A 27,277-nucleotide genomic window follows, 5' to 3' on the forward strand; every position below is an offset into this window, starting at 1 on the left:
TTATATTATTCAGATTTTTCATAAAAGTATAACAGCATTTATTTCCTTTTAAACTGTGCAATTAAAATTCCATCTAAAATGCAGTACAAATTGTCAAGAGGTTATCAAGTTTTGCATTTTCTGAACACATTATATATAGTTTACATTGTGCAGAATGATTTTGAAGACGACGACACATTTTTCTAGGTTTCCAGTTGAAATGATTGTTTCTGATATAAAATTTAATACTATCAATATATAATTTGCATCATGATGAATTTAGCTTTCATGATGATTTGACCATTCTTTTTTTTATACGATCGCATAATTTGCGGAGGTATAATGTTTTTGCGTTGCTAGAGTCGTTGTCGTCTAAAGACATTTTATTTGTAGGCAATAACCTGAGAATATTTGTATGGATGTCTGTGAAATTGTATGACAAGGGTCCACTTTACAAAAGGGAGGTTGGGATTGATTTTGATGAATTTTAATGAAGGGGTAAAGAAGGCCTCCCAAAACATTTTTTTCTTCTTGATTCAGGACAATGACTTGTGTAAAAGTATATGGATCTCTATAAAATTGTACCACAATGTTCCATACCTTAAAAGGGTGGTTGGAATTTATTTTTGGGGGTCATGCCTGAAATGGTTTATGAATTAAAGGCCAAAAAGGGGCCCAAAAATATATTTCCTTAACTTGAATAAAAGTCTATGGATCTTTAGGAAAATGTGCTAAAAAAGGAAAGTTGGGATTGATTTTTTGGGTTTATTAAATGTTCCGAAATGTTTACAGAACCGGTTCTAAATAAATAACAAATTTCTATGATATTGTTATTAGGACCGAGAGAACACATTCAATTTATTCAATCATTTCCATGATCGTACACATTTTGAATGAGATTTCTCAGGCTGATTATTTATTACTTGTAAAGGTTGAATGGTTAAATACTTCATAGGATGATTCTGTTTCTTTGAAGGTATTGATAAATGATACTTTTAAAATGATGGGTCTTCTAAAACGATAAATGTGTTCTTTTGTGCATTTGCTGTTCGTTGTGAGCCAAGGCTCCGTATTAAAGACCGGACTTTGACGTATAATGGTTTACTTTTACAAATTGTGACTTGGATGGAGAGTTGTCTCATTGACACTCATACCACATCTTCTTATATCTTTTTGGATAATTACCCTCCGTTTTCACCTACGTACTTAATACTGCCTTCTGGTTTGTTTCATGTAAGGAAATATATAATACTGTTTTATTTTTTTAATTATATCACTATCAAAATTTAAGGAATTGCCCAAATTTAATACGGACCATGTCGTAATCTATCCTTTTCTGTATATATTTTTCAAATTTTGTAAACCTTTTTTCATTTATGAATGGAATCCAAATAATTAGTTATCAGGTAAAGTATGATTCCTACATTCCGTCGTCGTCGGCGGCGGCTGCGGTGGCTTCCACAATTATTCACTCTGTTTTTGCGCCGGTTCCAAGTCAGGAGCCTCTAGCCTTTGTAAGTTTTGTATTATTTTTAATATTAGTTTCTTGTGTACAATTTGGAGTTTAGTATGGCGTTCATTATTACTGAACTAGTATATATATATGTTTAGGGGCCAGCTGAAGGACGCTTCCGGGTGCGGGAATTTCTCGCTGCATTGAAGACCTCTTGGTGATCTTCTGCTGTTGTCTGTTCTATGGTCGGGTTGTTGTCTCTTTTATGTCTTTGACACATTCCCCATTTCCCTTCTCAATTTTACTCTGTGTTAAAGGTTTTTGAAATTTTAATAACTTTCGTAAACTATCCTGGATTTGTACAAAACTTGAACAGAAGCTAGTGATGATCATAATATAGTGTTCAGAAGTAAAATTTGTAAACAAAAAAATCCTATCTATCCGTATTTTTTTTTATAAATGATCTTAGTTTTTCTGCAAGATAAAATTACATTCATTCTATGATTTAAGATTTATAAATTATAATAACTTTCTCAAACTATCTTGGATTTGTACAAAACTTCGACAAAAGCTTAAATGTTTATGATTATAAAATAGTATCCTGTCGTTAATTTTGTTGATGAAACCTGTTTGTACATACTTCCAAGGATTTGTATAGTAAGATACTATACAAATCCTTGATACTTCACTTACAAATGGACTTTTTCTGCCAGTTAACATTACATTCACTCAGTGGTTAAATGTAATGTTTTTAAAAATTTAGATAACTATCTTAAATTATCCTGGATTTGTACCAAACTTGGACAGTAGCTTTTTTATGATTATAAAATAGTATCCAGATGTGATTTTTTTTTCATATATCACTTGGACTTTTTTTTTATCCAGTTAACATTACATACAGTCTGCAATTAAAGTTTTAAAACATTTGTTAGATTCATAAACCATCCTGGGTTTTTTTTAAACAAATTTGGAAGCAGCTTTTTAAAAATCAAAATATAGTATCTAGAGGAAGATTATTGTTGATCCTGCGAATTGTGCACTTCAGTTTTCTGTTGTTTTGTTATTTTCCTCTTACAGTTGATGCGTTTTCCCTGGATTTGTTTTTTCTCAATCGATTTATGTCTTTTGAACAGTATATTACTGTTGCCTTCATTTACAGGTAAAAAGTAACTTTTTTTTAAACCTATGTATCATTTATCTAGTGAATTCAAAAAGCCTTATGATTTAAGTTTTATAGGATGTGGATTAATTTTCAATACATGTTATTTAAAATGTAATATTCTCCGATTTGTTTGTCCTTATTGCTCTTCAACTTCGTACTTTTTTTGGCCTCTTAACATTTTTTTATTCGAGCGTCACTGATGAGTCTTTTATAGACGAAAGGCTCGTCTTGTGTAAATATAAAATTTCAATCCTGGTTTCTATGATGAGTTTATTTACCTGTTGTGATATCTTTCATGGGCGTGAGATATTGATTTAATACCCTCAATAAAGGTGTATGTCAGGAAAAGATTTTTTTTAACAAGACTCAACCTTTGTTTTATTTTTTCTATCTCGATTTGATAAATCGGATATCTGTTATATATCTTTTACTGTATTGTGGCTGTTATCGTGTCAGACAAAAAGAAAGTAATTTAAAAGGTTAAATATTAAAAAAAAGTAGAGGTTATTTTGATCAAGAATGGTTCAGACAGGTCGGGGATATTGTTCAGAGATCTGTTCGAGTATGGTTCAGACTGGGGACAAAATGGTCGAGAACAGGTCAAGTATTTGTCAAGTGCAGGTCAATAATGGTTTAAGACTGTTTCAGACTGGTCGAGTTATAGTTCAGACTTTTTTGGTCAACTATGATTCAGACTTGTCGGGTATTGTTCAGACTTTTGTTCGAGTAAAACTGAAAAAAACTGGTCGAGAACTGGTCAAATATTGGGTTAGGACTGTTTCAGACTGGTCGAGTAATAGTTCAGACGTTTCAATGCAAACATTAAAGTTAAGTTCAAACAGTACAGTCGAGTAGGTTAAGATTGGGGTCGAGTAATATCGAGTGAAATCAGATTAATTCCGACTGGTCGGATAAAAAAAACCAAAAGTCGAGTACAGATATAGGCCATTTCACACGTTACTTAACTGGCTTGTATAGTGATTTATAGTTTACTGATCAACTGGCAAAAAAATAACTTTTGTATATCTTTTGCAACGCACATAATCCACACCAAAAAGGCTTCATAATTGTTTGAGGTATGTAAATTGTTATATAATAACTAATCGAAGAATTCAAATATAGAAAAATAATCAACGACCAAACAACACACCTATTCACGAATGCGCGTATTTTTTTTTTAAATTACATTATCAATGCATTCTTTAATAAGTGAAAATTGTGAAAACTGTATCTTTTTTTTGCGCATATCCCATTTGCTTTGAAACTACGTTCTTGAAAACGTCTTGAAAATATCTATTACTAATTAATCGAGTTTATTTCACATGGGAAATCACGTTAATTCATTGCAACCAACGTTATACTCTTGATTAAAACTGGTTTGTACGATTTTATTAAATTGTTTATATTTACTTTACCAAATTTAACAACCTCAGTGTTTACTGCTAGATATTTAATTTTAAATTGCAAAACCGGTGTACATAGAAAACATAGAAAAACCCACAATAGTGCCAATAACTGAAACAAAACAAAACAGTGTATTTACATAGCTACAATGAGATGTGTTAGTCGATAAAGTACAATATTAGGTCAATGTCAGAAAAATATCAACTTTTTTGTATGAGGCTGAGAAACTTGGGAAGGGCGAAATTCTACCGAGCTCTTCCCTAGTTTTGGGCTGAGTACACAAATTTGATATTTTTCTAACATTGACCCAATATTGTTTTTATACTGCAATTTTAAAAATAAAAACAAATCATAGCTATTTAAATTGTAACACAAATTTTAAACTTATTTTCATCCCTTAATTAACCCCTGACTATGGAAAAAGTGTTCCGAGATAAAATTGACATTGCACAAAATAATAGCTGTGTTACTATATTTAGGAAATAAACACAACAGTATAAATGGCTTTAACACCATGATCATTAAGACGAAAAGATAAACAGCAGTAAACAAAACGCTTCATAGAACAAATATTTTTTTTTAAATTTCCCGCGTTCGTTTTTCGGTTTTTTAGTTAATTGAATTCCGAGAAGTTAATTATAGTATACACCTTTACCAGGAAGGTAAACATGTTGATGTCATGATGAAATATAACACAGTGTAGATGTGAACTCATGTACTTTTATAATTTAAAGATGTTATTTTTACAACTATCCTGCTTGTGGATGGTAGAAATCAAAGTAATGCATTAGGTAATTAAGAAACAAAAAGTAGGTAAGTCTATTAAGTTTTATAATAAATCAGTACATGTTTAGGAAATAAGCCAACTTTGTTTTTATTCATTAAGAGTGATATTTAATAAAATCTGCAATAAATAATAACGAATGTTGACTGATTTATATAATGACAATAAACTGTTAATTATTACTTTCGGTTGATCTTTCAATCATTAGCTTCGATATTTCAATCATGAAAGTAGCTAATTTCTAAATTAAACTATAGTGAATAATAAGATATAATTATGAGGCACACGAATCCGGCTTATATTATCACTTTGGCTTTTTATTATAAGAAAGGTAGATCGGCCTTATTTTATTTTCATTTACTCACTGCTATCATTTGGATTAAATTGGAAATATTACATCTTAATCTGAGATATTAATAATACTGAAAAAGGCTATTTTTTGGTAAAAACACACACACTGTTTACCTTGCGTAACGTGTGTAAACTATAGGTTTCAATTTTTTGTTTCTTCAAAATAGTAACTTTTTCAAAGATTGTAAACGCGTGATCTGTACAATTTCTCAAATTTCAAAAGAATGCACGTTTTTACAATGTTTTTGTTCCACAGTATCCAGAACCCTTTGGTTGAAAAGAAAAACCAGTGCGCAGTTTGAAGATCATTTGAATCGATCATGTTTGCAAAAAGAAAATGCAAATTTACCTGTTTTCAGATATATAGAATATTAGAAAAGTCATCCAGATGAGGAAATTTAAACAATGTTAAATAATTGACTTATCAAATATGAGGGTCTGGAAGGGGTCATCAATTTTAAATTTTCAAACCTTTTTCTTTATCACTCACTTATGTTGACCATTATTCTAAGGTTAGGTATAACATATTCAGACTCTCGTGTTTAAGAACTTTGCTTTTAGTATATTTATTAAACAAAGAATAAATGATCGAAAATCGATTTGAACTTTTATTAAAGAATGAATGAGGTCATAATGATTAAAGAAAATTAATTATAATTGTAAATTAACAAACAAGAGAATTTTTTATATCGGATTTAGAGTTGCCATTCGTGTCTTCATTAACTGTATTGGTACATTATGAATTAATGGAATCGCAAAAAAACATAAAATACATGACCAGCCCTAACAAATCAAATGTTATTGGCAAAAATGGGTAGGGAGAAAATGACAGATGTTCTAATGTTATAAGCTAGTGTCCCTTTAATATGATTGACTTTATACAGAAATTTCGCTTTACAGGGATACCTATAAAATTCATTTTAGAAAATACTGTAAAAAAATCCATCTTATTATTTAGTGGTTTTGTCAAAAAAATAGGCATATAAGTGAACCATGGTAAAGCAAACATTGAATTCCTATAAGACGTTTTATCCCCTTTAGATTTAAATCGTATCTTTTCTAATTTGATCTCATTCATAAATGATTCATAATCTGTAACGTACATTGTTATATTATGTCATGACACGATCATACAGTGCACCATAGTTATCAAAATAACAACAGCCTAGGGCGAACTTGATTGTGGGCGAATGAACCCGGTTTCTATTGGTATCATACGTTATCATTATAATCGACACACATATATCAGATCTGTTCTATCTTGGTAAATGGTCGCTTCGACATGAGCCTTTCACTCTGGGTTGATTCACGAAAAACATAACATTTAGTCAGGCTTGTGAAATATATATTTTTTATAAATTGTTTTTACATTGGAAGCGTTTATTATGATTTTTATTTCTAGTATAAAACAGATGACTTCGCTCTTAGTTATGTTTTTAAATAAATAACTCTCATTTTTAAATTACGGCCATCATGAGCACATTAAAGGGCGCTAGCTACGAAATATGAAAAAAATGATTTTATTTTGTTTAATTCATTTTTATAAATAAAAGTGAAATTTGTCTTTAGCAGCCAATTCGATACAATATTGTCAAAATAAGCAAAGAAATATCGTTGATGAGTTATTCTTCACTTGCAAATTAATAATTCGACCTAATTAAATACTTATTCATGTGACCTTCATTTTTAGCTAGAGAGTGGTTACACGTGCATAAGCGTTCAGCTATTAAAGGGATAAGAATGTAAAATAGTTATCAAAGGTACCAGGATTACAATCTAATACGCCAGACGCGCGTTTCGACTACATAAGACTCATCGGTGACGCTCAGATCAAAATAGTCTTTTAAGCCAAAAAAGTACAAAGTTGAAGAGCATTGAAGACCCAAAATTCCAAAAAGTTGTGCAAAAAGTACGGCTAAGGTATACTATGCCTGTGATAAGAAAATCCTTAGTATTTTGAAAAATTCATACTTTTGTAAAAAGGTTACTTATAAATGACCACATGATTGATATTCAGTGAACACTGAAGTGCTGACTACTGGCCTGGTGAAACCCGATGGAAAGAAACGTTCACCAGCAGTGGCATCGACCCAGTGTTGTATATAGTTATCAAAGGTACCAGGATTATAATTCAATACGCCAGACGCGCGTTTCGTCTACATAATATTCTCATGCTCATATCAAAATAGTTATTAAGCAAAACAAGTACATAGTTAAAGAGCATTGAGGACCCAAAATTCCAAAACGTTTATTTTTTTAAACCTATAACATGAAATCAAACAGACCTTTAAAAATCCAATTCCATGAGGTCGCAATCTATGTATAATTTTGTTTATGTTTATATCGGGTTATGTGACCGTTGGTAGTATTCAAAGGTCATCTCAGTTAATCAAATGGCGTCTGTACTAAAATACACACGAAATTCTGATATATAAATCGAGTAATGCTTTCTTAACTGTTTATTTCAGACTTATTATAATTTGAATATACGTTTTAGTATGTTATAAATCAAATATGAACATTAGAGTCAAATCGGTGAACATGAATTTGACAGCTAGCGACCCTTTAATATGATGGTATGATAAAAATATATAAAGAAGTAGGATATAGAGGTCAATTTTATATTTAGATATAATATTCTAGGTGGGTATTTAATTCAATCAATTTCAATTGTAATCGAACAAAAAGGTGTCAAGATTGATAATGACAATAATTAACGATCTTTAGGTTTATGTTTTAGGAACTGACGTTGTTTATCATGTGAGGGTACAAAAATTTCAGCAAAAATGAAACATTTGTTTTTTCATTACAAAATTTATTTATTACACTATTAGTTATTATTTTATGATATGGTACAAAAATCAACCAAAAAAATTGATTCGGTTTGGCCCCAGATGACTTTTTAAATGTTTATATCATTGAAAAAGCTCCAAATTATCTCCCTTTGGTGCAAAAATGCCATTTTTTTTTTGCATTAAAATTGAAATATCTTTTTTAAACTCATCGGTGACCTATATTGTTTATTTTTGTTTTCAAATAAGCTCTACATAAACAAAATAATTGTAAAATTTAACCGATTTCTGTAATTTATTTCTTGTCTTTTTTTTTTCGATATTACCTCTATTTCTCCTTTTAGTTCAACAGAAAAATAGGACATTAACAAAAATATTTATACCCGCGAGCCCCTTTAATAACATGTTAAAGTGTTCTTTTGTTTGTCTTTATAAAATATTTATCTCATGCTTGATAATATCCTTTTGACATGGCTCAATTTGTATTTGTTTTTATTTATTTTTTCAAATTTATGCTAATGTCTTACAAATGACAGGTTTATATAGCTATAAAACCAAGTTGAATCTACTTTCTTCTACATAAGGAAATGCCTGTACCAAGTCAGGAATATGATTTTTTTGTTAAGTGTATGAGCTTTTGATTTTTCCATTTGATTACTTTCTTTTTTGAGTTATCCTTGAAATTCAGGTTTTCTTTTTCTTTTCTCTTTTTACGAATGTTCATGTTACGTACTAGATGATTACCAAACCTGATAAAATGCATTGATTTCGGGTTTGAAAAGTACTTTATTTGAGGCTTTTCAATGGTTATTTTTTTAAATGTAATCGCACTAAAATATAAATCCCAGGCCGATGAAACTATGTTTAATTACTCTATCAAAATCTGGACTGCACTAAAAAAAAACGGACTTCTCTCGAAAAAGCACAAGTTAAGATTTATTTCATTTTAAAATGTATAATTTTCACTGCAGTAACAAGAAATTTTATAAAGAAAATGTACATTTAATGATATATGGATTTAAGATTAACACTTCCTTTGACATTTGCATTGGTATTGTATTTCTATAAATAAATTTATTTTTAAATTTTGGTATAAAAGCAATTTAAAGCTGAATTGAACTTTTAGAACACAAAATAATGTAAGGATTATGACTTCTTTTTTTATCACCAATACTTACTTACCTGGTATAATTTTGTAAATTAAGTTGAAGCATCTACGTGTTTCACATTTTGTAAAAAAAAAGTCTGCTTGTTTACATTGTTTATCATATTTGCTCCACAAACTTATCTGAACTCGAAAAAAAACATGATCCAAGCCGGACACTATGCCTACAATGATATTTTCCAATTTTCCTACTTCAAAACGAAATCTGTATATATATGGAAGAAATTCGTAAAGGTTTGAAGTTGTTTTTGGTAACAAAATTCCTGACTTAGTACTTTATCAGTTATAGATAGATAACTTTCATTGAAATCCAAAACGTCACAACAGACACAGCGGACTAGAAGTGATATAAACAAAAGCAACATTAGTATAGCGCTGTCCATAGTCATTATCGGATTAAGCAAAACAAATCCAGGTATCAAACTTAAGGCGAAGGAAACACATTAACTTTAAAGGAAAACAACGGAACAACAGAAACACTTAAGCAAATGCCAAAATATATAGAAACGGACTGTTAATAACTATTGCCATATTCCTGACTTGGTAAGATGGTAACAAGGGATCATCACTTTCTAAAAAAGGAAAATTAACAATAGGAAACTAATAATTGTACTTTTTGTCATAATTATATGTAGAGTTCCCCAGGTAAAACTGAAATATCAAAATTTAGGAAAGGACATCTATTACCGTTTATATTTGATTTGTTTGAAGTAAATTCCTTTGGGTAAAGGACGGCAGTATATTTAGAAAATTCTTGATTTTTTATCAAAGAAATATTATCAAAATAATGATGAGTGTAATACATTATGAATGCTGGTTTTGTAATTGTACCTATCGTACAGAGACGTCATTATATTGACATTTGAATTATATGTTGAAAAAACAAAAAAACAAACCAGGATTTACAAGATCCACATTTAAAAATTCATAAGCTGATCATTTCTAAAATAAGTAAGATTTCGCATATTACTTTTAACTCAGGATTTTCTTCCCTGCCACTTGCCTTGTACCTTTGGTAACTATTAGCATGTCGAAATGTACTATTGCATTATTTATTTGTGTATTTCTCTGTCCTAAAAGTTTTTACATTTGTTTGTACTGTAGTTCTGTCATGTAATATTGTCATTTTAGTGTTATATTCAACATTGCCATAAAAGTGCGAGGTTTGCCTATCCACAAAACAAAGTTCACCCCACCATTTTTTTTTCTTAAAACATCATGTACCAAGTCAGGAAAATTGCCCTTGTTGTCTGATAGTTCGTGTGTGTTACATTGTCGTTTTTTTTTTTTGTTGTTGCTCTTCAGTGTTGCTGTTGTTTTGTTGTTTTACTCTTATGGTTGATGTGTTTCCCTCGGTTTTAGTTTGTAAACCAAATTTGTTTCTCTCAATCAATTTGTGACTTTCGAATAGCAGAATACTACTGTTGCCTTTATTTACCTTATTTTTCTTTCATTTTGATATTGTGACAAAAATATAAACTAAAGTGCGTTTTCTTGTGTTGGTGTTTGTTCGGTGTCGTTGGTGTATAAGTATCCGGTCGTTCCTTTCACTCGTACATGGACGACAAAATCCGATGATACACATTAAACAGCACATAAACACAAACTCGATTTAAAGTTCAATAGTATTTTATTAGAAATCCAATGCTTTAACAAAGAAATAATGTTTACAACTTCGAAACTGCATGCTCAGTTCGTAGGCATAAACATGAATTCCGTTTGTACACTTTACACTTTTCTCGTACATAAAATCGTAAATCCCCTCTCCACAGCTATTTCTTTCTACTATACCACTTTATTTGCCCTATTAAAAACATGGTTGAATAACAAAGCATAATTAATTGCACTAGATTGCATGTTTATCAAACTATGCTTTAATACATTACCAAACTTACTAGACCAGGAAGTAAAACTATTGTTCTATGCTAATTATGATAATAATTTAAAAGTTTTAGCATAATAAATCTTTATGTTTTTCACATTAACGTTAGTTTTGTATATAGATATAGGAAGATGTGGTGTGAGTGCCAATGAGACAACTCTCCATACAAATAACAATTTAAAAAGTAAACCATTATAGGTTAAAGTACGACCTTCAACACGGAGCCTTGGCTCACACCGAACAACAAGCTATAAAGGGCCCCAAAATTACTAGTGTAAAACCATTCAAACGGGAAAACCAACGGTCTAATCTATATAAACAAAACGAGAAACGAGAAACACGTATATATTACATAAACAAACGACAACTACTGTACATCAGATATGATCATTTCGAATTCAAGTACCTGGACAGCTAAAAAAGAATGCCAACAGCGAGGCAGCTATCGCTTAGAACTTATTTGAAAAGTTTTTGTCACTGACTATCAGTTTACCTCTACTAACTTTTAAATATTTTTTTTCGATATATATTTTATTTTAGGACTCACCATGAAGCTTGTTATCTTTCTGTGTATGGTTAGTTGGGGTTTTGCAAATGGATTTTATTTCCCGACAGAAGTAATAGGAGGTTAGTAGAAATCTGAATATTGGTTTAAATGAAATATTTTACTTGAAAGTATTGCTTTTGTGAGTCACAATTAGAAAGTTTAATTCACAGGAGTCATTAATTCTTATGTTCAGCGTTTATTGTACACACATTTTTTAAATGGTAAAAGCAATTTTCCTACTTTCAGATAAGCTATGTTGTATCACATAGATTAACATATAGGATAAAATGAAATACAAAAATACTGAACTACGATGATAATTCAACGAAAAGTACCTTATCAAATGGCCAAATCTAAAGCGCAAACACACCAAACGAATGGATAGCAACTGTAATATTCCTGAACTGATATTGGCATATAGAAAATGGTGCATAAATCCTAGTTTTATAGAAATGTAAGCGATCTTCAAAATTGCTGTATAGCAAAGATCGAAATAAGCCCCTCTTTCTTAAAATTGTAAATATCGTTCGTCCTTACGCCCATATCACCCTGCTCTATTGCTCCGTAATTCTCGTATCAAGACTTCAAAACGAGACCAGACAGTATCAGCGACGTCACAATATGAGAGGATAAGTTATCACAGACGTTTCAATGCGAGAGAAGACGTTATCAAGCTTGCTTTCGTCAAGCGTAAAACTATCTTCAGGAGAGAGAAAAGACCAGTAATAGAACGATAAACAGATAAACAGATAATCGGGTTTTCTTCGTATAGATATCGTAAAATATCAGCTGCTCGACACAATGAGAATTTTTGTAGCTCGTTCGCTGCGCTCACTCGCCAAAAAGGTTTACATTCTGGCTCATGGCTGATATTTTACGATATAAATATGTAGAAACCCTGATAATCTATACATATAGTTACGGCAAAATTTAATATGTAAAGAGCATCTTATTTATCAAATTTTTATTGAGCAAATGCGTGTGCTTGTTGTTAACAGTGCTGCATTAAATACAAGCCAGAAAGTAAATAGGGAAAACAAAATTAAGAAATACAAATCAAAGTTTAAGTACGTTCTTAATTGAAATCTTTTACATCTTATTAGAATAAACCCTTATGCATATTTCTAATTATTTGTAGAACTGGACCAAAGTGAACCATATTTGTTTGTTGGTGAATATTTAAATGTTACTTGTACATTAACATCACAAACTGTTGAAAATGGAGACAACTCATCTAAATTGTTCTTTTCGTATGGCTGGACTGATATAGAAGTATTAGAGACAGAAACAACTATCATAACCAATGCTTCATTGAAATATAGTACATTGATGACAACAGTATTTATGAGAAAGTATTCATGTAACCTTCGGAATCCTGTTTCTGTCGATCCATTTCCCGGTTCCAACTTTGCCACAGTGGATACCGTCTATGTTGACACTGAATGTGAGTACTACAGATGCTTTAATAGGAAATATTTATCTACTTTAAATGACTATGAACGCTGCATCGTTCATCAGATATTTTTGAGGAGTAGTTTAATAGCAGTTTCTTGCATTAATTTTTGATAATAAATGTTATGCCTCCAACATATAACAGTAAATAACAGTTAAGAGGTAAAGGATCTAGTGGCGTCTACTGTATGAGTAATTTGGTGACATCAAATTTATAAATCAACTATATATATAATGAATCATCTCCATTCGTATTCTCTCATTTAACTTGAATGATTTTCAAATTGATTCTCCTCAAAAAATATTCTAATTCTATCCAAAACTATGTCACACGCTTAGGACGCACAAAATTTATAAAGTATTTATTTCTGATACTAGCAAGGGATCGATTCTGCTGCTTGTGGACTATAAGTCCCGAGGGTATCGCCATTTTAACAGTAAGCGCTTCGATAACTACAGAATTTAAAACAAAAACATATTTCCCCGTTGATAAATTAAGAAATTATAAAGAAACGAAGGTTTCAACTCCCTAAGACAAAGTTGACTTTTTGAATGTGGCTATTCTGTTTGCCTTATTAAGACAAATAGTGTAGTACTAGCGTACAAAATTGCAAATTCATAGAAAAAAAATTTAAATAAAAAACAACAATTGAAAATATAGTGGTGGAACATTAGGGTAACGAATGAATTTCGATTCGTACATGGATATCTCTCTGTGGTGTTTAGATTAATATTGATTAGACCAAAACCGACATGTTTAGACTTAGCTGCATGATTTTTTTATTAGTTGTTAGTGGCTTTGAACTAGCTGTCAGATAACTGAGAGTACTCTCAGATCTGTTCATTATGTCTTTTTGTGTCGGGATGTATAAGTACCACGTCCACTTGTATTTTTGTCCACTTGATGAGCCTTTTTCAACTGATTTTTATACGACCGCAAATTTTGAAAAAAATTTCGTCGTATATTGCTATCACGTTGGCGTCGGCGTCGTCGTCGTCGTCGTCGTCGTCGTCGTCCGGCGTCCGAATACTTATAGTTTTCGCACTCTAACTTTAGTAAAAGTGAATGGAAATCTATGAAATTTTAACACAAGGTTTATGACCACAAAAGGAAGGTTGGTATTGATTTTGGGAGTTTTGGTCCCAACATTTTAGGAATTAGGGGCCAAAAAGGGCCCAAATAAGCATTTTCTTGGTTTTCGCACTATAACTTTAGTTTAAGTTAATAGAAATCTATGAAATTTTGACACAAGGTTTATGACCACAAAAGAACGGTTGGGATTGATTTTGGGAGTTTTGGTCTCAACAGTTTAGGAATTAGGGGCCAAAAAGGGGCCCAAATAAGCATTATTCTTGGTTTTCGCACAATAACATTAGTTTAAGTAAATAGAAATCAATGAAATTTAAACACAATGTTAATGACTACAAAAGGAAGGTTGGTATTGATTTTGGGAGTTTAGGTCACAACAGTTTAGGAATTAGGGGCCAAAAAGGGACCCAAATAAGCATTTTTCTTGGTTTTCGCACCATAACGTTAGTATAAGTAAATAGAAATCTATGAAATTTAAACACAAGGTTTATGACCATAAAAGAAAGGTTGGGTTTGATTTTGGGAGTTTTGGTCCCAACATAATAAGGGGCCCAAAGGGTCCAAAATTAAACTTTTGTTTGATTTCATCAAAATTGAATAATTGGGGTTCTTTGATATGCTGAATCTAACTGTCATGACTGTGTATGTAGATTCTTAACTTTTGGTCCCGTTTTCAAATTGGTCTACATTAAAGTCCAAAGGGTCCAAAATTAAACTTAGTTTGATTTTGACAAAAAATGAATCAGTTAGGTTCTTTGATATGCTGAATCTAAAAATGTACTTAGATTCTTGATTATTGGCCCAGTTTTCAAGTTTGTCCAAATCGGGGTCCAAAATTAAACTTTGTTTGATTTCATCAAAAATTGAATAAATGGGGTTCTTTGATATACCATATCTAACTGTGTATGTAGATTCTGCATTTTTGGTCCTGTTTTCAAATTAGTCTACACTAAAGTCCAAAGGGTCCAAAATTAAACTTAGTCTGATTTTAACAAAAATTGAAATCTTGAAGTTCTTTGATATGCTGAATCCAAAAATGTACTTAGATTTTTTATTATGGGCCCAGTTTTCAAGTTGGTCCAAATCAGGATCTAAAATTATTATATTAAGTATTGTGCAATAGCAAGTCTTTTCAATTGCACAGTATTGCGCAATGGCAAGAAATATCTAATTGCACAATATTGTGAAATATCAAATTTATTTTTAATTAGAGTTATCTTTCTTTGTCCAGAATAGTAAGCAAGAAATATCTAATTGCAAAATATTGTGCAATAGCAAGATTTTTTTTTAATTGGAGTTATCTTTCTTTGTCCAGAATCAACTTAAATCTTTGTTATATACAATATACAATGTATATTCACTTTTTACTACCAACTTATAAATTAAAATAATCTTTACCATTCAGTGATAACAAGCAGTTTTTTTACATCTTAATATTTTATGATGTATTTAAATGAGTAGTTATTGTTGCAAACTCCATTAGAAATTTTAATTGAGATTAGTTTTGGAATAAGGGAAAGGGGGATGTGATTAAAAAAATTGGGTTCAATTTTTCTCATTTGAAATTTCATAAATAAAAAAGAAAATTTCTTCAAACATTTTTTTGAGAGGATTAATATTCAACAGCATAGTGAATTGCTCTAAGAGAAACAAAAATTTTAAGTTCATTAGAACACATTCATTCTGTGTCAGAAACCTATGCTGTGTCAACTATTTAATCACAATCCAAATTTAGAGCTGAATCCAGCTTGAATGTTGTGTCCATACTTGCCCTAACCGTTCAGGGTTCAACCTCTGCGGTCGTATAAAGCTACGCCCTGCGAAGCATCTGGTTATAGTTCGGTCTTATGTTGTACTGTTATACAGATTAGGGGAAGGGTTGGGATCCCGCTAACATGTTTAACCCCGCCACATTATTTATGTACGTGCCTGTCCTAAGTCAGGAGCCTGTAAGTCAGTGGTTGTCGTTTGTTTATGTGTTACATATTTGTTTTTCCTTCATTTTTTTAATATAAATAAGGCCGTTAGTTTTCTCGTTTGAATTGTTTTACATTGTCTTATCGACGCCTTTTATAGCTGACTATGAGGTATGGGTTTTGCTCATTGTTGAAGGCCGTACGGTGACCTATTGTTGTTAATGTCTGTGTCATTTTGGTCTCTTGTGGACAGTTGTCTCATTGGCAATCATACCACATCTTCTTTTTTATATTGATCAAAGAGTCTGTAAAGTCCCTTGATTTCAAATGATTTATTTTGAGCGCTCCTAATACAGGTAAATCCTGAAAAGTATCAAAAGTAAATTTTTCATATACCTTCACCAGGAACTCAAACTTTAACATTGGAAAGTCAGGTAAGCGGTAAGATCTTGCAACGTAAGTACCAACAAACGTAATGTTATTCGGGAAAAAACGATCGCCATGATGAAATAGTTCACCATTACTGAGGGTCTGGATGAGGGGGGTCTGTTATTCTGTAAACATTTAATTTGCACCCCTTTTTTCTCTAATCTTTAAAAAATTAACCCCTTTTTTCTCTAATCTATCAAAAATTAACCCTTTTTTTCTCTAATCTTCTATTTTTTGGCCCATTATTCTCTAATCTTCATTTTTAAGGGCATTATTCTTTAATCATTTAACCCCATCCAAACCCTCATTACTGTGTCTGTGTCTCACCTCACTACACTACAGTCCTTGGATGGTGTAAACTTCCAACTAACACCATACACCATTACACCATACACCATATTCCATTATACCATACACCTTGTACCATTACACAATACACGTTACACCTTTGCACCATACACATTACACATTACACCATACACCATTCCCCATTCTATTTACACGATCCGAAATTACCCATAATGCAATTAAATTTTAAATATTAAGATTTTTATTATGTTTATGCTTACAATCCGAAAAATTGAAAAAAAATTGAAAATGTAAGGTCGTACACTATCATTCACACCATTCCCGATCGCACGTTACACAATCACACCATTCCTAATACACCATTACACCATTCCCCTTAAACCATACACCATAGCACCATACACCTTACACCATTGCCATATGCCATACACCATTACACCATACACGTTGTTTTTGGGAAGTTTACACCATACAAGGGCTGTATTTGTCGCGGTCCTTGGTCCTCAGATAATATAAGAGTCATCTGATCTATAAATAAAACGAGTGTGTCTTATTCACGATTGTGACATTTTGACTGAGAGTGAGTTTGCATGGCGGTGATGCATTCCTGACATGGACAGTACAAAACAATCATGTTTTTTTTTAAAGTTTAACCTTATATTTGTTGGCTGTAATATGATTCTAGTGCACCTTCATAAATTTTGTGTTTTATAATTGATCAAATAGACTGCTTACATACTATTTCGTCATTTTCAGAAGACAAATATTGTATTTGTCAAGTCTTATGTAATTCAATGTTTTACTTACAGCTACCTTTCTGGATTGAAGCAGCTGTTACCAATGGTTAAGAATCTGTAATATTACTATAATTTTACAGTACATTTGCTTATTATGTCAGCACAAACATTTTCTTCATTTTACAAGATATAGTTTTTTTTTTTTAAATAAGCTTATACTAGGCATAACTGCATGCAGTAAAAAAATACTTAGAATTAGAATTTAAAGAATTGATATTTATTATAATACAACCACTAATTGCTTTTAAGTTTTCAAGTTGCAACACTACAATTAGTGATAATTTCTTAAAAGGATTTAACCTTTTTAATTTATAAAAAAAAATCGGGAAGATTTCCCGAATTTTTCATTGTTCTAATGAACTCAAAATCGTTCAATTTTTTTTTTGTCGCGTTTTTTAATTTCCGGGTCTGCGCAGAACACATAACTCTACTTCCTTCTTCCGGTCTTGTTGTCGTGAGACTTTGATTAGTCTAGTAAAATATAGGAACTCAAGGAACACAATACCAATATTTCATTTTTAATCATTCTTTGTCTTTGTTATGAATAAACGTTACCTGATGCATTGCGTTTCTTTGTTTACATTGAACATGACGTCATTACTTTTAAAAATAACGTCACAAGTAAAATCCCAACAACAGAACCAAAATCGGAAACGTTACGGTATTTCCGTTTCTTTTTTTTAACAAATATTTAAGTAATACAAAAAAAATAATTTAAACAAACTTCGTCCCCATTCACAGGTAATGCCTGCCTCATATTATAAGAAGCTTATAATTTAATGTATTTGAGATAACTTAATAATATCGAGAGAGAAGATTTGTTTGTAATAAGCACAAAGTGATACTATTTATTTTTGCAATGGCCATTTTTAAGGAATTCCATATAAATTAAAGTTTTTTTCGTACTTTTATTTAAGATGAAGCGGACCAACCTGAATAGATTTAAATAAAAAGAATTACAGATGGGTGTTAATACAATATAAAAAAATATTTTTTATAAATTTTGTTGCTTTTTGTGACAAATTGGGCATGCTATCAGATTAGATAATTGTTCTTCTTATTGGACAGAGAAAACAAAATTCTTAGCCAAGCGTACCAACGAAAAGTCAACGATTAGCAGTCTTTAGTCCTTGATAATTAAAAGATAATATTGGTTTATATGTATTCAAATAAGCAATGGTCTTTTTTGCTTCGATCCCAAACTCGAGTATCAATACAAAAATGGTTGTATATTGAAAGTTACACATAGTTTTCTATTACCTTCTTTACAATGATCTGCTTTTCAAAATAATGTCAGTAAATTAACCAATGTCAGTAAACATACGACTCTTTCTTTTTTCCATTCAGAGTGTCTAGATTTTGTAAACCAGTAATCTGTTGATTCGTCACAACTTTGTTCAATGAAACCATCTCTTATTGAAATTTCAGTTATTAGTTGTTTTAGTTAACGTTTGAAAGCTTTAGTTGTTGTTTTTACTGAAGGTTAAATCTAAAAAACAATCATCAGCCAGTTCTTATACAAAGTGCATGAAAAAAAAACCCCGATTAAATATAATTTAGTTTAATCTTCAGGCTCTTTAAAGTTTTACACCTAGTTTCTATGCATAAGTATTAGGATTTTTAAAATGCTTTTTTATGTGAATATTTTATTTGTAGATCATCCTGAACCTGTCACAAACTTCAGTTGTATTATTTATGACTGGGATGAGAAAATGGAATGTAGCTGGGACCTGGGTGTGAATTATCGTGAATTACGATATATCGATACAAGTTTGTATCTGTATGTACAATAGTAACAAAGTAAAATGGTTTTTTTTGTTTTTTGATTTCATTTGACTATAACCTTTGAAGATGAACAAATATTGACCTCCTCGTATCATCAGTCTCAGTCTAGGAATGCTTCTATAGTTACAACTAACCTGTCTCAAATTATCCGTTTGAACTCCATATGATCAAGTTATATGACCTTATATGAATTTGACTATTCTTTTTATATATGGTTTCGTTACACTTTCACCTAGCTAAAAATCTTGCATTTGCCTTCAATATATACCCATTGGCCAATGTGAAATGAATTGCAAAATGATCAGTAAAGTAAGTGAGTATTTTAGAATGTACTATCTTAGTGTACTATACTCTTATTTGACTGAGTTTAGATATAAGATACAAAGAGACCTACTAACGGTTGTTAACTTGTGTAATAAATCATCTAAATGAGTGGAAGTCCCCTACATACACAAATCACTCAAATGAACGTTAAATGCATTGGCGTCAAAAAATTTCTACGCCCAAGTTTCGAATACAGCTATATTTTTTACATACATTTATATGTTAACCGGAACGATATAATCAGAGGATGGTAAATTCAACGTCGCCTTTTTTAAACACATTTTCTCTGGAACATATTATAAACATCACACAACTAAGGAATGAGACATATGGAAGATAACCTCTGAAACTGAGAAACGTCAAGTAGGAAGTGAGAAATACTAACTTTGAACTAAGAAATGACATTTTTTTATTTAGAAATGTCAACTTGGAATTGAAAAAATAAAAAGTTTGAAATGAAAAGTTAATAAATCATGCTACTTCTATTTTTTTCTACATTTTAAAACAAGCGCGTTCGGGGTAAACTATTTTTACCAAGTAACTGATGTAAATTATTGTGGTTTTCATTTTTATGAATGAGATAATCAACTATACATACAATAAAAAGATTTCAATATACATATTTTATCTTCCAGTCAGTTAACTGGATCCTGTCCAAATAAGAATTTACTGAATTGTACATGGATAAGAGGCGAACCCTATTCATTTGATCGATCAAGTTTGACCTTTATAGTTAGTGTAAAGAACACTAAGCGAAATGTGTCGGTGGAGACAGATTGGATTACTATTAAACAAGCTGAATATGGTAAAATGAAATCATTTGTAAAATGTTTAACAAAATTGTAGTGTAATTTAAAGATCTGATAGCAGACTTTTTATCTCTGTAAAAAAGTATACTGTTATCATCACACACACTGATGTTTTTTCCTTGCAAATCAATATTTTAGTGAAGGTAACTTTCTTATCAAAACTAGTATGTATTTAATTCAGTTCCCGTTTTTTTATCATAAAATGTGATGATTCGATTTTAAGCCTTTTTTTACGTGCCACTTTTCATCTTTTAGTACTCCTTTTACATGTACCATCTATCTATCTTATAAAGTTAATAAGATATCTTATACACTAATTTAGATATATCATTAATGGAATAGGATTTTCTAAATGAAGATACCTTGTTTAACAGTTTATAAATATTTTCTATCATATTAAGGTAATAAGGTATATAATTGAGGCTATAAGATATATGTTTAACTATATAACTTATATAAACTATAAAAGATATCTGACATATTTTTTTTATTTCAAATATATCTTATAAACTTAATAGAATATCTTATAAACTAAATAAGATGTCTTACAAACTTATTAAAAATATGTAAGATATTTACTATAAACAATATATCATTTAGTTTAAAAGTTATCTTATAAAGGTAATATGATATTTTATCAACTTCAAATTCGATAAGATATCTCATAAAGAAATGAAAATATTTTATATATAGACTTTTCTTGGCAGATTACATTTTCATTATATTGTCCTTCATATGGATTTTCAATTTTCAATTTATTGTGATAACCGATTGTAAAAAGACAGCTGCTGTATAGGTTCGGTTATTAGTTTTAAACCGTATAAACCTGACAAATTTTGTAACCCAACTTTACAAATTATGTGTGTATGTAGTGTTTGAACCATTTGTTAGTCGGTTCTTTTTTACAGACAATAAACAACAGCCTATACAGATTGCAGATTATTAAACTAAATCATATATATGGTCACATTGAAATACGGAACATAATAGTACAATTTGAGAAACAAAACATCTCAGCTCATAGTAACTGAAAGACCGAAATTAAAACAAAGATTTTTTCAGGATTGTAACAGTGGACTTTTACACTGGTTCAACATTTAACTAATTATTTGGTCTAGTACATGTGATGACCACATTTTGTAAATACAAAACTAAGTAATCATGGAAAAGGGGTAAATAGGTAAATAACAAGTCCAGACCTTGACATAGCAAGAAAACAAGTACATACATGAAATTTGTTAACATCAAAGGACATTATGGAAGAGTGACAGAATATTTCTTTAACAATTTCGTATCCCTTTATTTGTACTAGAAAAGTAATAATCATAATTATGTTATTACAGAAAGAAACAAACGTAATCAGTACCAGACTTAATTATTTCTTTATAGAAAAGCTTTTATGGCTGGATTATTGAATGTTTCCTCTCGAATAATTATTTCGGTAGACTTTTAGAAATATCATTTATTTTTATGTCCCATTTATGGGCATTATGTTTTACTGGTCTGTACGTTCGTCCGTCCGTTCGTTCGTTCGTTCGTTCGTTCGTGCGTTCGTTCGTTCGTCTGTCCCGCTTCATGTTAAAGTTTTTGGTCAAGGTAGGGTTGATAAAATTGAAGTCCAATCAACTTGAAACTTAGTACACATGTTCCCTATGATATGATATTTCTAATTTAAATGCAAAATTAGAGTTTTTATCCCAATTTCACGGTCCATTGACAATAATAATAATAATAGTACGCTTGGTGCATCCGCGTTCTGTGGACACATTCTTGTTTAAAATATTTTGGATAACTTAAAAAAAAGTATTCACATGCATTTCAAAGGGGTCAAAACATGTATATAACAATACGATACATCATATAACGTTAACAAAATTAACATATTAATTTATAAGTACATCTTACTATGTTTCTTTTTAATGAATCATCGATCTTTAGTGGATATATCAATGGACAATTGATAACACCAGCAAATAGTAGTATACATTTTAAATGTATTTTGCAGTGAAACCAAATCCAATTGAAGAGATTGAGATTGTTTCCATTTCAAGTAGATGTGTCTCATTAAAGTGGAATCATAAGAAATCGGATAGGGAGAAGAAATTTATCATCCATATTACTTCAAAATGGACCGATGATAAGGTAGATATGTTTGGATGATTGAATCCTCCTCAAATTTATATTTTATATTAATATAAGACCATATTAAATGATATTGGGTTAGTTTCTCATACTCTTTTTTTTTTTTTATTAATAACAGTCCCATTAATTTTAGGAGAAGAAATTTATCATCCATAATACTTCAAAATGGACCGATGATAAGGTAGATATGTTTGGATGATTGAATCCTCGTCAAATTTATATTTTATATTAATATAAGACCATATTAAATGATATTGGGTTAGTTTCTCGTACTCTTTTTTTTGTTTTTTTATTAATAACAGTCCCATTAATTTTGAAAGACAAAAGGTAAATTTGGTCTTACTTGTTCGAATTTAATTTTTGATCTAGTTCTAGTGTTTACATATAATTTTCTGTAGTTACATTGTACTCAGAATTGTTTCACTTTAAGGAAGCTTCAATTCCTTACCCGACTTTGGCTTATATTTTATTGGTGCAGATACCCATTTGGCAATATGTTGATAACATGTAACTTTTAGTTAAGAGAAAAGATTGTGTTTAAATTAAAAAGAATGTCACTAAGAATTTTAAGGTTTTGGTTTTCTATGAAATAATTTCTTGCCTGAAAGTAACAATTTTAAGACATAATGTGTTAGTAAATTTCTGTCAAAATTGTTATGCTTTCAATACAGGTCATAAAGTCAAGAGAATTGAACACTACAGTGTGTGAGATGAAGCCGAACACAGAATATAAGATATCAACTGTGGTGAGACCTGAATATAGAGATTATGGAAACAATAGTGATATTGGAAACTCTAGTGATATTGGATTTCCTAGTAATGCAGTGGTTATCATCGCCAAAACACAAACAGACCGTAAGAATGTGTATATAGATATTTTTATTTGATTAGGTTCTTTCTGTATTTAACTTTCCTTGGTGTTCGGTATTTTTTGTTATTTGACTTTTTATTTATTCTCTTAACATTTTATTAAATATGAACTAGAACTCGCCCGCGGAATCGCGGGCATTTACATCTTGTACACTGTTGTAAGATGAATTTTTGTAAAAGATTTTATGTCTTGAGAATTTCAGAAAAGATTTCAAAAGCCCTTTCCCTTTTTGTTAAGCTCCATTATTTTCGAGTTTCTGGACTCAGACCACAATTACTCTTCCACAATGCATTTGTTGGTAAACGTTAAATTAAATTAAAACATTTGCACCACCCCAAACATGAAATAAATGTAACTGCCTATAGACCATTATTATTCTAATAAAATATGCTTCTAGAACAATCAATCAATGTTTTTTATCTTGCTTTTATTTTGGCCAAATAACTACTTTCACATTCAACAATAAATGTTTTCCACATGTTTTATTGAGTCTTTACTTATTTCAATATATGTGCAACTGATATGACCCCTTTAATAGTAAACATTTCAGAGAAAACAGTGGACAGAATACTTAGGAAGCATGACCCCATATAATAATTGGGAACTATATTCCAAGACCACGAACAAAGTGAATTAATTGTGGTCTGAAACCTTCTGTATACTATTTTATGAACATACTATGAGCATACGTATATTATTATCAATAAAGTGTATTTGCTATTAAATCCGAGGGTTTCACCAGCCCAGTAGTCAACATTTCGGTGTTGACATGAATATTAATTAAGTTGGTCATTTTTATAAATTTCCTGTTTACAAAACTTTGATTTTTTTCGAAAAACTAAGGATTTTCTTATCCCAGGCATAGATTACCTTAACCGTATTTGGCACAACTTTTTGAAATTTTGGATCCTCATTGCTCTTCAACTTTGTACTTGTTTGGCTTTATAAATATTTTGATATGAGCGTCACTGATGAGTCAAATGTAGACGAAACGCGCGTCTGGCGTACTAAATTATAATCCTGGTACCTTTGATAACTTTTAACTCATGAACTACCAATTCCAAGTTTCTTCTCCACGGCGATCACTGCTATAATTAAATAGAGAGTCTCTATATATTATAGTAGTATAATCATAGTAAATATCCAGACGCCTTTTTTCATTTTTCTCCTAAAATAACTCAATTCGAATAATCATAGGAATGGATGACAAATGCGACTATGCATGGTATATTTAGGACACAGAGGCATGATGATATTTTTTTGTTGTTGAAGGAAGAGAAGCGAAGCACAAAATGAGGTCTTTTCGTTTAATAGTATAGATACCTAATATTATAATTATAATAATTTTTTGGGCTGTCGTTCTTTCAACCTAATTAGTAGTATTCCCACTCGGTTAACTTACTCATGATTGCGTCATCAAAACCTTCTATGAGTTGGCTCAACTTTACACTAGGGAACCTTGCATCAAAAGCTCCATTATAGAAGTAATATCATATGTACATGTACCGGTATGAAAATATGGATATTTGATTTTTTTACGTGTTGATATAATATTTTTAAAAATCGTTGTAATGTTAAGAAATGTAGTTTCCGCGTTCATAACTCTGATTCCTTTTCTTAGTTTTAACTTAGTTCTGACAATTTCGATTAAATAAACTCTTCGTTATTTGTAATAGGTTTTGGAAATTCAAATGTTTTGACGTCTTTGGCAATTTGGACATAGTATCTAGGTCTTCTCTTTTCACATTATGCAAATTAGCTTGCATAATTATCGACATCATCTATAAGTATATTTAAGTCGTGATTTAAAGTAAACGGACTAAAGTTAACGGTATTGCTACAATAGATGACATCAAGATGTTTGTTGACAACGGATACTTTTAGAAGATATGGTTCCAGACTTTCTCCGTTACTTTTTTTTTCATATACTAACCGACTTGAAATAGTCTGTGACTAACAATATCCGATATGATAGATTTACTTTTGTATTAGCTTTAATAAAGGTTTGTAACATAGTTTTTAAAACAGAGGTGGTACAGATGAGGAAATATGTAGAAACTATTGTTTTTGTCTGATGTAATTAATACCCTATGGCTTCTGTATGAATGTATGCGTCGAGTTGAATTTATCATCATGGACTAAGATGTTAACATGACCACCCAGGCAAGACCTACAGAGGTCAAATATAAACAATATAAGTTTACTCTTTTTGTTTATTACAATTTTTTTTATAATATGCTCTTATCTCAAAACTTAAATAAATATGTGGATCCAAATGTTTCTATATATTAATCTTTCCTATTCAAAAAACACGATTGAAAACCATTCGAAGCTATTATTTTCTACAAGACTTCAAGTTTTTGAGTTTCATTCAGGCAAGTATATTGTTTATCCTTTCTCCCCCAGATTGTGATACCTGCTGGATGATTGATGAAGGAACCCATCGATTCGTTAGTCTGTGCTTTCATTTCCTTGTTCATTTGGCTATCCCACCATTTTAAACGCAACTGCTGAAGTACTGATGAACAGTTATGGTTGAAACTCTTACTATATTTTACCTATTTTTTTTTACTTTTGTACTTTGATTTCCTTTATTCGACTTGTTTCCTTTTTTAATCATATAGACTTTATTATCTTCACACTACAGTTCACGTTGGCATTCGCTTCTCCATACTCCTGTACCTGGATTCAGAACTTTTCACTATTTAATTCAAATGTATACATTTATATATGTAATTTAAAAAAACCAAGAATGTGTCCAAAGTACACGGATACCCCACTCGCACTATCCTTTACCATGTTCCATGGACCGTGAAATTGGGTAATAATCTAATTTGGCATTCAAATTAGAAAGATTATATCATAAGAAACAAGTGTACTAAGTTTCAAGTTGATTGGACTTCAATTTTATCAAAAACTACCTTGACCAAAAACTTTAACCTGAAACTCCCACTTTCATTTTCTATGTTTAGTGGACCGTGAAATTGCGGTCAAAAGTCTAATTTGGCTAAAAATTAGAAAGATCATATCATAAGCAACAAGTGTACTAAGTTTTAAGTTGATTGGACTTCAGCTTCATCAAAAACTACCTTGACCAAAAACTTTAACCTGAAACTCCCACTTTCATTTTCTATGTTCAGTGGACCGTGAAATTGGGGTCAAAAGTCTAATTTGGCTTTAAAATTAGAAAGATCATATCATAAGCAACAAGTGTACTAAGTTTCAAGTTGATTGGACTTCAGCTTCATCAAAATTTACCTTGACCAAAAACTTTAACCTGAAACTCCCACTTTCATTTTCTATGTTCAGTGGACCGTGAAATTGGGATCAAAAGTCTAATTTGGCTTTAAAATTAGAAAGATCATATCATAAGCAACAAGTGTACTAAGTTTCAAGTTGATTGGACTTCAGCTTCATCAAAATTTACCTTGACCAAAAACTTTAACCTGAAACTCCCACTTTCATTTTCTATGTTCAGTGGACCGTGAAATTGGGATCAAAAGTCTAATTTGGCTTTAAAATTAGAAAGATCATATCATAAGCAACAAGTGTACTAAGTCTCAAGTTGATTGGACTTCAGCTTCATCGAAAACTACCTTGACCAAAAACTTTAACCTGAACGGACGCACAGACGGACGGACGAACGGAGACACAGACCAGAAAACATAATGCCCCTCTACTATCGTAGATGGGGCATAAAAAATATTAACGGTGTATATTAGCAATCATATACTTTGCCAGTAGTTACCGTATGTTTATTCTCATCCGATGTACTTTGCAGTTAGTGATATTTTATAGTATATAAAGTACAATCATAAGGTTTTATTTCAATGT

The 27,277-nt window shown here is 30.9% G+C and overlaps 1 protein-coding gene across 3 annotated transcripts in view; it reads left to right on the forward strand.

The window, feature by feature from the left end:
- Positions 1 to 4,661: 4,661 nt before the first annotated feature.
- Positions 4,662 to 27,277, forward strand: part of LOC143068108 (uncharacterized) — a 37,443-nt gene continuing 14,827 nt past the window's right edge. Inside the window, exons 1-7 of one of the 3 annotated variants that reach the window (XM_076241900.1) lie at positions 4,662 to 4,811; positions 11,513 to 11,599; positions 12,658 to 12,963; positions 19,169 to 19,292; positions 20,257 to 20,426; positions 22,436 to 22,572; positions 23,244 to 23,427. In XM_076241900.1, coding sequence (XP_076098015.1) covers positions 11,521 to 11,599; positions 12,658 to 12,963; positions 19,169 to 19,292; positions 20,257 to 20,426; positions 22,436 to 22,572; positions 23,244 to 23,427 — 1,000 coding nt within the window. In that variant the 5' untranslated portion in view covers positions 4,662 to 4,811; positions 11,513 to 11,520. The remainder of the gene's footprint in view (positions 4,812 to 11,512; positions 11,600 to 12,657; positions 12,964 to 19,168; positions 19,293 to 20,256; positions 20,427 to 22,435; positions 22,573 to 23,243; positions 23,428 to 27,277) is intronic. The other 2 variants (XM_076241909.1, XM_076241919.1) reach the window with 2 other exon arrangements.

The sequence above is a fragment of the Mytilus galloprovincialis genome, chromosome 1 (assembly GCF_965363235.1).
Source record: "Mytilus galloprovincialis chromosome 1, xbMytGall1.hap1.1, whole genome shotgun sequence".
Lineage (NCBI taxonomy): Eukaryota > Metazoa > Mollusca > Bivalvia > Mytilida > Mytilidae > Mytilus > Mytilus galloprovincialis.